The sequence below is a fragment of the Sphaerodactylus townsendi genome, linkage group LG12 (assembly GCF_021028975.2).
Source record: "Sphaerodactylus townsendi isolate TG3544 linkage group LG12, MPM_Stown_v2.3, whole genome shotgun sequence".
NCBI lineage: Eukaryota > Metazoa > Chordata > Lepidosauria > Squamata > Sphaerodactylidae > Sphaerodactylus > Sphaerodactylus townsendi.
Genome location: NC_059436.1, coordinates 56,719,754 through 56,731,531, shown reverse-complemented (window position 1 = coordinate 56,731,531; position 11,778 = coordinate 56,719,754). Strand labels below are relative to the sequence as shown.

Here is an 11,778-nt window from a genome sequence, read left to right as displayed (position 1 = left end):
TTGTATGCCTTTTATGACCAGAATTGTCCTGGAACCTTCCCATATTTGCAGACACGAGTTTAGAAAACAACTGAAGTGTACTAGTTCTTCAATTACTCATACATCTGTAAAAACGACTGAATTGGTTAGCTTCCAATGTAATGGTTGCATCCCTAAGGACACTACAAACCTAATAAGCTGGCTGGGGAGAGGATCACTGGCTGCTCACATCGAGCCCTGATTTATCTCTTGCTCTGCTGTGCCAACCCCGGAGCAGCGATGCCTTACCTTTGCCTACAGTGCTATGCCTTTCAGCTGGCCCTTGTGTGTTCATGCTGTTGCATTCAGTTCCCCTTTGGAGCATTTGTGGATCATTGCTACTTCAGTCTGTGCAGATCAGACACCTCATTCCCCTAAAAGGGAGCCTGCTGGGATGTCAGTACACTTCAGCCTGCTGATATTGGCCAGTGAGGCAAGTTACCAGCTGCTGTTGGTGAATCTTCTGAAAGGTGAGGAGCAGCTTCGGCACAATATATTGTCCTCTGGCATCAGATGATCAAGTGAAGCGGTGGGCTGGCCTCACTTGCTGCCCATGTGCATGTCTGAAATTGACAAGAAGCTCAAAAGCAGTTGGATACAGCATATGAGGACCACAATACAAGTGACGGAGTCTGGGTTTTGTCCCGATTGTTGCAGCTTTTTAAAAACTGCAAGTGTTCACTTGTATTGTGGCCCAGAGTAAGTGGTTCAAAGAGAAGCCCAAAATCTCACTGGACTAATTCAAGTCCTTTGCATGAGCCTCAGTATCTCTTTGGAGCACCAGCTTCTGAACTAAAGCCACCCCTTTATCACCTGACCCACAGACCGCATGGGCTTGCTAGACTGGCTACACGTTTATTAACTGGACAACAGTTTGAAACATTGTATGACACACATAAATAGAAATCAAAATTCCTCAGAACTGGAAATCCCTTAGAATCTTGTTGCTGCTCATCTTGATGTTGCTGACAAAAGGAACACAATGCAGAAACCTTTTGCTCTGTCAAACGTCACATTTCAGGAGAGGTAACCTGCAAGTATATGGGGAAAGGTACATATTTTTAAAAGAATCATCAGGGGCCTGTGGATCCACTTCACTAACGGTGGTGCCTTTCTCTGTCCCACAGAAGAGCCTCTTGTACCAGCAATTGGTTTGTGACTGCAGAAAAGCACGGCTGTTAGCAGAAGGGATCCACAAGATGCAGCCCTAATTCATTTTTCTATTTGTTCACCTTTTCCTTGCAGTTTGAATAGGGCCTTGTCTACCAGGGTAACAATCTCCTGGAGGGGGAAATGCAAAAAGAAAAAGCATCAGACATGGTAGTGTTCATGTTTTGTTTTCTCCTCTTAGAAAAGTTGTTTGGCACCTAAAGTACAAATTCAATGTTATGTCTCTAACCCAGATTCCAGCGCTGCTTCTCTTCCAGGTTAGCGAGTAGGAAATAATAAAGGCCAAGAGTGAAGGTAAACAGTTGAGAATCAAATGGCAACCAATCAGTCTTAAATCACCGATTTTAATCTCAGCAGAATAATGTTATGCCAGAGTATATGGACTATACCGGGGTCTGCAACCCGTGGCTCCAGAGCCGCATGCGGCTCTTTTGTTCTTGCACTGTGGCTCCGTGTGGCTTGGGTCCTCTCAGTCTCCTTCGGAGAGTCGCCGTAAGGGTTAATGGAAAAGAGTCCCCATTCCTAGAGAGGCACAGCCCGCGATGGCTATCCCAAGCCACTTCCGGCTTCCCTGTCCTAGCTGCCTGTTTGGCTGATGACGGCGTGGGGCGGGGGTGGAGCACTGCTGGTGGATCCTCTTGAACAGGTGAGCGGCGAAGGGTGGGAAATGGGAGGGAATTGCAGGAGCGCAAATCTTCAGTGCAATCCTAACCTCAGTCCGCCCCCCTTAAATGGGGGGTCAGGGGTAGATTTTCCCCCTCCCCCGGGTCCTTCTTGGGGGGGTGGGACCACATGGGGGACCCCAGCAGCACCACCTTGGGTTGCAGGAGCTTCAGGGGCTTTCCTGGCGGATGGCAGCCTGGCTGAGTCCAGGTGAGAAATACAATGTCAGGTTTTAAAGGAATAATTACCTGCAGCCCTGCAAGGTTGCATTTGTCAGGGCTGTTTGATGGGGAGGCAGGGGTGGGTGGGAATTGTTTGCTTCTGCATTGCCAAGGAGGGCAGGAGCACATGGGGAAAGCCTTGCACGTGGATCTTGGAAGGTTTACTTCAGAGTAAGCCAGTGGATGGTAAGCTTGTAGATCGTGGAAGGGAGGAAGGCCGAGATAATCCTTAGCCATGGTTGTTGCGGGTTGCCAACTCCCGGTGGGCAAATCCCAGGACATTTGGGGGTAGATTCTCAGAAGCTGTGGCTTTTGGGACCAGGGCAGGGGCCACGCTCAGTGAGGAATATGGCTGGCGAGTCCACCCTCCATGGCAGATATTTTCTCAGGGGGGGAGAAGTTCAGCCCCCCCCCCCCCCGGACAACTCAATTAAAGGCACCAATTCCATCCAAAGTGGGGGGGGGGGGGATAATCAGTGTCTTTCAACACAAGAAAAGAGAAATGTGTGAAACGGGGGTTCTAGTGCTGGTCATTTGAATCATGTACAAAACAACAGGCTTTTTACCCCCTCCCCCTTTTGCTTTGATGGGTAAAAATGGGCCCCAAAGAACTTCTCCCTGCATGAGAATATATACAGTGTTATCTTCATTTTAGATGTCAAAAAGTATTTGCGGCTCCAACTTTTTTCCGTGGAAAACGGGTCCAAATGGCTCTTTGGGTGTTAAAGGTTGCCGACCCCTGGACTGTGCTGCTCCCTCATGGCCCGGAAAGGGTCTGATGTTGAAGCTTCAGCAAACACTGATATTTCTGCTTACCAAACTGGATGTAAACCTGTTCTTCATTTCTGTCAGAATCTCTGTAATGTTCTGAGAAACCATATCCACCACAATTTCATCTGTGATTCAAAAAAAATGGGGACACAGTGAGGAAAGGGGATCTTTGGGGCCCAAGAGCCTCATGTAATTTTGCTCTGAGGGATGCCCTCTTCCAGATTGGTTTTACATGTGAATGAGTCACAGTGATTGTATTTCAGCTTCCATTTGAAACCCTGTGCAAATTCATCACCAAAGTAGGCTGAGAAACCTCACTAATTTGCCTACATTTCCAATGTACTCCATCTCTCAAAGTCTGGAGTAGCTTCTGCTGCAACTTGCTTCAGAGGTAAGCCATTATAGAGTACTTTATGATTCTGGAGCTGGCAGGGCTGGAGCTAAACGTGTGTGGGAGGGGCAGGGGGGATCCAGATCCTGTTTTCCTTCTGGCTCACAGGAGAAGTGGGGAGAAGTGGAAGATCTGGGGGGAGCAGAAGATTTACCGTAGTTGAACATCTCGTCAATCAGCACACAAATGTCTTCTACCACTTCAGGGTCCTCCCGGTGCAGCTGATAGAGCTCCTTCAGCACAGTCATGCCACTGCCCTTCTCATCGGTGACAATGAATCGGAAACCGGACAGTTCTGGAAAGAGGGAGACAGCACCACTGACTGGCCATTTCTCTGGAGTCTTGGAGTGTTTTCACAATGCAGTAAACAGATACAACTGTAAATTAACAACCACATCTTAAAATTAGCATTAACGTCCTACATTCAGCTGAAAGTTGGAAGACGAAGGCTCCGCATTCACAGCTGGGGGTGGTCTGGCACCAGGGGATTTCAAGATGATCCATTTTCTGCCTGCCTCTTAAGCAGAGTCCAGCAGTAAAAGCGCCGCCATAAGAGCCCAGCTTCAGGGTCAGCAGTTGAAAGTGGCCTGGAATGTTTTGTCTCATCTGCTCCCAGCTCCCTTCATTTCCCTTTTATTTTATGGGCCTGAAGCATTGGCAGCGCGGGTCTCTGCAGACACTGTTCACGTCATGGTCGTAGTTCTACAGCACAACCACACTGTGGTCCCCACAACTTATACTCTGAGCTGTCATGGCTTTAATATATGGTTGTGCTTATTTTAATTTTTTTCTAGCACGGCTTGGAAGCCGTGGTGCCCGCCTGAGCCACGCACTACCGACCCCTGCCCTTTCCAGTCTCCTTGCTGACTGCCATAAGGAGGTGGGGAGGGAGTCGGTTATGCCCCGGGCACCATTTTCACCTGGTATGCCTCTGGTCATGACTATAGGCAATGTGCTGAATTTCCTCAAAAGGTGCTTGTACTCACTTAAAGTTTGAAGATAGTTACTGCTCCAAACTCTGCTCAACCTCCCATGGCCCCACTTCTGTCGGCAGTGGCAACAGTGGCTCCTCCTTTTGATGTCATTGGGCCTCTGGCCCAGCCCCCCCTCCCCCCCGGAATTGGAAAGTCTATGCCTGACTGCAGATTATTACCAGATGTCCTCAACAAACTCGCCAAAGCCAGACACGCGTTCTTCGCCAGCACTGGCCTTTCTGGGTGCAGCCGCAGAGCGTTCAGCAGGAGCAAGGAATAGGGTTCATAATTAGCTTCATCAACACAATCTGGAGGAGGGAAATAAAACCCATGATGCATTTCCAAAACTTTGCAGCCATTCCACCATTTTGGAAACAAAGGAAAATTGGAGGATTTTATGCAATCATTGGCGTACTTGGAATGTATAGGGTGGAAAAGATGTAACAGTAGGTTTGGCTCACACAAGGAAATTATTCAGGATTTCTTTTTGGGGGTTGTTCAATGCATTTCTGAGAGGGATGAATCTACCCTTTGCCCAAATATCTTGGCAGCAGTTAAATTTCGAGGGTATAAAGATTTCTCAGGAATTTCTTCAGATCCTCTGAAGATGCCAGCCACAGATGCAGGCGAAACATCAGGAGAGAATGCTGCTAGAACACGGTCATACAGCCCGGAAACCACACAGCACCCCAGTGATTCCGGCTGTGAAAGCCTTCGACAATACATTTCTCAGGAAGTTCCACTCAAAGAGAACTTCACCAGTGCAGAAGTGTTGATCTTGTAGAGCCTTGTTTGTGTATTGCAGTGCTCTTTCTTTCTCCCCTCCAAGCTCCATACGCACTAAGGTGAGGCACTGGCTGGCTCAGCTGACACTGCCTGTCACGCCACTGACTTTGGTGCCAAGGATCCTGGCTCTCTTTGTGTGTGTGCGTCCTTTCATTGACCTGAGGGGGCATCGCTCCCAAGCCCCTCAACTCAAGATGTTTCTGCTGCCTTGGAGTCTGATCTGCCCAAGCGTGGCCCAGGTGTGGTGGCAGGAGTTCAACAGGAGGGCAGGGCTGGGGCAGTTTGGCTGGGGGGAGAGGGAGGACCAACATGCACATTTCACGTGACCCAGGTGAATGGCCCTTGGGCCAAATGACCCCAGGGCCAAATGACCCTGCCCGCCCCCTAGATACACCAATGCTCTTGATCCACCAACAGCATCCCTAAGTCTCGGAGGAGGGATCCAGCTAGTTCAGCAGAATTGGTAGATAACTGGCTGGAATCCCACAACCCCAGGGGAGGGGGAGCAAGGGGGCTTTTAGAGCTCCAGAGCAGCCAGGCACCAACAGGGCTCCCTTGAAGGCTGTGCCACTGGCCCAGAGGCATGCGGCGGAGGCCTGGCCGGCTGCAGAACAGGCTGCGCACCTGGGCCGGAGGCGTCTCTTGCCGGGGTGGCCTGCTGGCATTCCAGTAGGCCTCTCCCAAAGGCTGCGCTGCTGGCCCACAGGCATGCAGCCAGATCGGTAGCCGGCCACAGATAAGACCGCGCACCTGGGCCAGCGGCATGGCCTGCCGGGGTGACCTGTTGGCATTCCATCAGGCCTCCCCGAAGGCCGCACCGCCAGCCCAGAGGCACACGGCCAAATCAGAGATACACAGGATCATGTACTGGCCAAAGCTTCTTTTCTGTCCAACATGTCTTACATCTTTAACACTAACAGACACCTTCAGTCAAAATGGAAAAAGCCCCTTACATTCCATTGGATATACTCCTAGAAGCTTAATAGTCTTGCATTATTCAGAAGTTAAATCTGAAATTCAGCAAAGATTTGGGATACAATTTTAAATGGGGACTGGCCAGTACTTAGATGAGCGGAGTTATTGTAAGCATACTCAGCAAAGGGTAAGAGGTCCGACAATAAATACATGGGTTCTGGCAGGCAAAGTAGAAGCACGCTCCCAGCTCCTCCGCAAGTTTTTCCTAACAATTTCTGCCGTAATTGTTTTGAACTCCTACAAGTTCGAAGGGGTTTGAATAGTATTGCATACCTATGGCTAATGAGCAGCTCCTAGCCAGTAAATTACTACTACAACTGTAAAGTGTGGGAGCTAAGGCAGTATCGGACACCTATCAAATCTCTTGAGTTAGGAGCCTGGATTAACACAACCCCCATGCTGTTTAGGCAAGGGCAGGGGCGTAACGAGGCAGCCCTGGGCAAACTGTAGCCCTGGGCAAAACCTGAGTTGGATGCCCCCCCCCCCATGGGTGGCCACTCCACCACGACCAAATTTTTTATTGCACCAGGACATTGGTGCCTGCAGGGGGTGCCTTTTTAGACATATCAGCATGATAATTTCAGCGTATCATCAGGAGACTGTCCTTATGCTATTCCCCAAGTTTGGTGAGGTTTGGTTCAAGGAGTCCAAAGTTATGGACTCCCAAAGGGGGTGCCCCTATCCCCCATTGTTTCAAATGGGAGCTATTAGGAGATGGGGGCTACAATTTTGAGGGTCCATAACTTTGGCCCCCCTGAACCAAACTGCACCAAACCTGGGGGGTGTCATAAGGGCAGTCTCATTATGAGACCCTGAAAGTTTTGAGACTGTGCCTTCAGAAATGTCCCCCCCCCCCCCAGCCAGCAACCCCCATGGACAGCAATACAGAAAACTCAATGCAGAACAAAGATTCTTGGGCAAATTTCTGGGATGTTTCTGCAGGGGGCGCATTTTTGGATGTATCGACACCAAAATTTCAGGGTATCCTCTGGAAACTTTCCTTATGGTACCCCCAAATTTTGGTGCAGTTTGGTTTAGGGGGTCCAAAGTTATGAACCCTCAAAGGGGATCCCCATCCCCCATTCTTTGCTAAGGAGATGGGGGCTACCCTTTGAGGGTCCATAACTTTGGACCCCCTGCACCAAACTGTTGATCCCTAAGTTTTTCTGTAGTCACAGCAGACCATGCAAGCAGCAGTATAGGAAAATACAAACAACTTATTTCACACCTGGTGGCCCTTTTAGGGGAATCAAGAAGAAAGGGGAGTCACAAAGGCAGAGATTGGTTTGACACCGAGTGTAAACATTTGAACAAGCAGATACGGCTTTTATACAACAAATTCAAGGCCTCCAAGGCTAAGTCTCCACCACCTGAACTGTTCAACCTCAAACAGATTCTACGCAATCTCATTAAAATAAAACGCCAACAGTCAATAAAGCACAACTGGGAGCAACTATTACATGCCACCCTATATAACAACACAAAACAATTCTGGTTATTAACAAACAGGGGCATGTATCAAAATCTCCCAATAACAGCAGATATTACCCCCTCATTATGGCAAAAATATTATTCTGAATTTTTTTTATTGACCAAGAGAAAGGCCAAGTTTTCAGTATGACCCCAGAAGAGGAACTGCCTGACTGGGCCCCAGTTAACAATCAAGAGGTCACCGAATTAATTCATCAATTTAAATCAGGAAAAGCAGCTGGCCCTGACATCATCATAGCAGAAATACTAAAAATTGACCCGGACTGGTGGGCACCAGTGTTGGCTTCACTATTTACATCCATTAACAACTCCTTAAGGAGCAGCAGTGGTGTAGGAGGCTAAGAGCTTGTGTATCTAATCTGGAGGAACCAGGTTTGATTCCCAGCTCTGCCGCCTGAGCTGTGGAGGCTTATCTGGGGAATTCAGATTAGCCCAGGGGTAGGGAACCTGCGGCTCTCCAGATGTTCGTGGACTACAATTCCCATCAGCCCTTGCCAGCATGGCCAATTGGCCATGCTGAAAGGGGCTGATGGGAATTGTAGTTCCTGAACATCTGGAGAGCCGCAGGTTCCCTACCCCTGGATTAGCCTGTGCACTCCCACACACGCCAGCTGGGTGACCTTGGGCTAGTCACAGCTTCTCGGAGCTCTCTCAGCCCCACCTACCTCACAAGGTGTTTGTTGTGAGGGGGGTGTAAGATCCATGCCTGTCAGTGCTTGCTGTGTGGGGATTGCAAATGTTTCGTGTAAATGCAGTCTTGCTGTGTGGGGATTGCAAATGTTTCCTGTAAATGCTTTCCGGTTTCCCTCTCCCCTCCCTGGCAATTCCCTGGCGCCAGCCCTCCTGCGGGAAGGTGTGAACGTTCCCAGGTTTCTTGAAGCTCTGTAGTGCAAATGTTATACTCTCTGTGAAACACATTTGGTGGGAATCAAAGGGGGGGGGGAATTGAAGGATATAATCGCTGGATCTAAGTGGGAGAGCTTAGATTCAGCTTTCTCTGTTAATCTATGCGTTGTAGAAATAAACTGCTTTAGGACTCTCCTACAGTCTCTGTTATTTCTACGTTCGAGAGCCTGACAGGGGGATTGTAAGCCCCTTTGAGTCTCCTGCAAGAGAGAAAGGGGGGATATAAATCCAACTCTTCTTAATGATCCCCAAAGACTGGTTAAAAGTGATAGTTGTGCCTCTCTTTAAAAAAGGAGACCCCAAATGTCCCTCTAACTATAGGCCAATTAGCCTTTTATCTATTGTAGGCAAGTTGTATGCCAAATATCTACAAAAAAATTAAAGACCTGGACTGACCATCATCAGCTTCTTGGTCCAGAGCAAATTGGGTTCCATGAAGGCAACTCTACTCTAGACCATTGCCTAGTCCTTCAACATCTAGCAAATAAATATGTATATACAAGGAAAAATAAGCTATTTCTTACAAAGAATTCTGGAGTTGCCAAGGTGTGTCTCATATGTCACCTTATGTAGAGAAACTGGGCAAAATAACATGGAACTGATGGCATGGACAAGAGCTTTCAGATACTGGACATGAATTCATTTCGAGACTAGTTCTACCTGTAGGGGTGAGCCCGCGAACCCAGCAGAACCGCAGATAGAGCGCTTGGAATGCCGGTGCCAGCTGCGGCCTTCTGGGCGCACACGCTCCCCCACCCCCCGTTCCCCCGTGAGTCACAGGTCATGAACTACCTGACTCACGGTCACCAGGTGTCCCAGACAAAGGGACAAAAGGGCTCTTGCCCCCAGGTATGGATTAGAACCAGACGCGGATCCTTCCTCCTGCACGTAGCAGCCTGATGAGATCATGCATCACATGATGATCTCCCGCTCTCCCGCTTTCCTGCCTGTTTACCTCCCTTACACGCCCCCCAGAGAAACCCTAATAAAAGGTGCCAGGGACTAGCACACCCTAATAAAAGGTGCCAGGGACTAGCACACTAGAACGGTTTCTACCTAGGTTCACCTCAGTGAATCCCCACTGCCACCGAGCTCAACATTGTTTTGTCTCAGTTTCCCCCCTCAGAACTGCAACATCCTTGTCGCAGTTATGAACTACACTTTTCTGCTGGAACAAGGTCAATACCGCTTCGAAGTGGGGAAGCATCGAAACGACACCTCATCCGTTCAACCAATCACGAGCCGCTTTTGTGGCATGCGCAGAACGGGAGAGTCGTGGCGGGCAGAAAGCACATGTAACTGTAAACTGTAAAAAAACCCACAATGCTCCCGTTTCCCGCCGTAACACAAGCGCCAATCATGATCGAGGGACGAAACAGGCACCAAGATGATCCCGCCCACTTAGCTCGGTTCCAGGGGGCCAAGAGTTGCCAGGTCCACGGACCACGCTTCCTGCTGCTGGCTCTCTCCACCGGATGATATCTCCGCGTCTCGCCTCTTCCTTGCGACCCCCGTGGGCCGACTTCATGATGGTGCCGAAACCAGGGAATCTCTAACCTCCGCCCGCTTACCGTCGCCTGGAATAGGCCCCCTCGGTGCACCGATCGTCCGCTGGATCTGCTCATCCTCGGACCCGCGTTCTAGGACCCTCTCTCGTCCAACGAACCACCGGTAAGTATGGGAGCTTGCCAAAGCACTGCTTATGACAAGCACGTCCGCGAACTGAAAACGCTGACGAAAAGCGCCAGAGTCCCAGTAAAGAAAAGGGATCTGCGCAAATTGGTTGGGGAGATTGATAGGCAATGTCCATGGTACCCTGAGAGGGGGACATTGAATCTTAAGGACTGGGAAAGCATCGGGCGCACTCTGCACGAGGAGCCTCGCGCGCCGATGCCACTGCTACTGACGTGGAGACAATGTTACGTTGCCATCAGTCTGCAGGTCTGTGGTCTCTCTGCCATAGATGTCCCTCCTTTCGACCCTTCACCTACAATTTCACCCCTGGAATATTCTCTATCTACTAAACTGGACGCCTGTCCTCCTCTTGTCTCACTTGCTTCCTTGCCTCATTCAAACTCTCCCGCTCGTACTCTCGCGGCTCAACCGCCTCCTCCTCTCGCTCCGCCTTCTGCTCCGCTTTCACCCTCCATTTCTGAAGCCACCGCACCTCTGTCAGCGCCACGTAATGGCGCGAGTTTCAAGACTCTAGCAGAGCGCATTAACCACGATCTGCTGAGGAAGGAAACCCTGACGGAAGACGATGCCGACCTCCTCGCTCTGTGTAAGGAATTCCAAAGAGCAGAAATAGAAGGCTTTTGGACGTAAGACCGTTTATTCAGACATCTTAGAAAGCACACACACACGACATGACAGGAATGAGACCTCCCGCCCAAACTACAGGTTATAACGTACTCAATCCCTTCCCCCTCCCTGAGCCATCCAGGCCCATCTCATGGGAACGGAATGCTCATCTTGGACAGCAAGATAAGCCGTCCACCAAGGTTGTTGCCGCCGATTCTGGCTCGCCACCCAGGTGGGAGCATTCTGTCAAGGCCAGCTGGCTGGGAAAGAAACAGGCAGAACTGCCATCCTTACACTCTGCTTCCCCCAAGAAAACCTTCCCCCCCGGTTTGTCAGGAAAGGCTTTGTGAAAAGCAGAAATGAGGGAGGGGGCATTAATATTTTCTGTATATACCCATTGATTATGGCCAGAGGGATAGCCAACCCATGAAACTAGATACTGTAGACGATTGCGGGAGAAGCGGGAGTCCAGAATAGCATCTATTTCATAGTGCTTGTGGCCATCAATTATAACTGGCGGGGGTGGCTCCGGAGGGTCGTGCCAGGCATCTGAAACGGGAGCCTCCTTGAGCAAGCTGGAATGAAAGACAGGGTGAATGTTACTTAATGAGTTAGGCAGTTCCAAACGAGCGGTAACATCATTGATCACCTTTGTAATCCGAAAAGGGCCCACAAATTTCTTGCCAAGTTTCGAATATTTGTTCACGTCTCTAAGGTTTTTAGTGGACAAATAGACCCATGCCCCAACACGCAAAGGGAAGTCCGAGCGACGCTTGTCCGCCTGAACCTTTTGTGATTCTTGGGCCTGCTGTAAGGTAGACTGCACTGTTTTCCAACCCTCGGCTAGCGAAGAAATCCATTGTTTGAATTCTGGAGGCTGCAGTACCTCTGCAGGCAGCTGGGGCAACGGTGGAAAAGACCGACCGGAAACGATCTCGAACGGGGTCTTTTGCGTGCTACTATGAATGGCATTGTTATACGCATATTCTGCAAAAGGAAGCAAATCGCACCAATTGTCCTGATGATAGTTAGTGTAACAACGTAAATACTGTTCTAACGTTCTGTTCGTCTGTTCTGATTGGCCGTCACTTTGAACGTGGTAGGGGGCGGC

The 11,778-nt window shown here is 49.6% G+C and overlaps 1 protein-coding gene across 1 annotated transcript in view; it reads right to left on the bottom strand.

Annotated features, from left to right (window-relative positions):
• Positions 1-83: 83 nt before the first annotated feature.
• STKLD1 (serine/threonine kinase like domain containing 1) overlaps positions 84-11,778 on the bottom strand; it is a 91,738-nt gene continuing 80,043 nt past the window's right edge. Inside the window, exons 15-19 of the mRNA XM_048513298.1 lie at positions 4,388-4,516; positions 3,389-3,529; positions 2,889-2,968; positions 1,251-1,299; positions 84-1,049 (exon numbers count right to left, since the gene is read on the bottom strand). Coding sequence (XP_048369255.1) covers positions 1,036-1,049; positions 1,251-1,299; positions 2,889-2,968; positions 3,389-3,529; positions 4,388-4,516 — 413 coding nt within the window. The 3' untranslated portion in view covers positions 84-1,035. The remainder of the gene's footprint in view (positions 1,050-1,250; positions 1,300-2,888; positions 2,969-3,388; positions 3,530-4,387; positions 4,517-11,778) is intronic.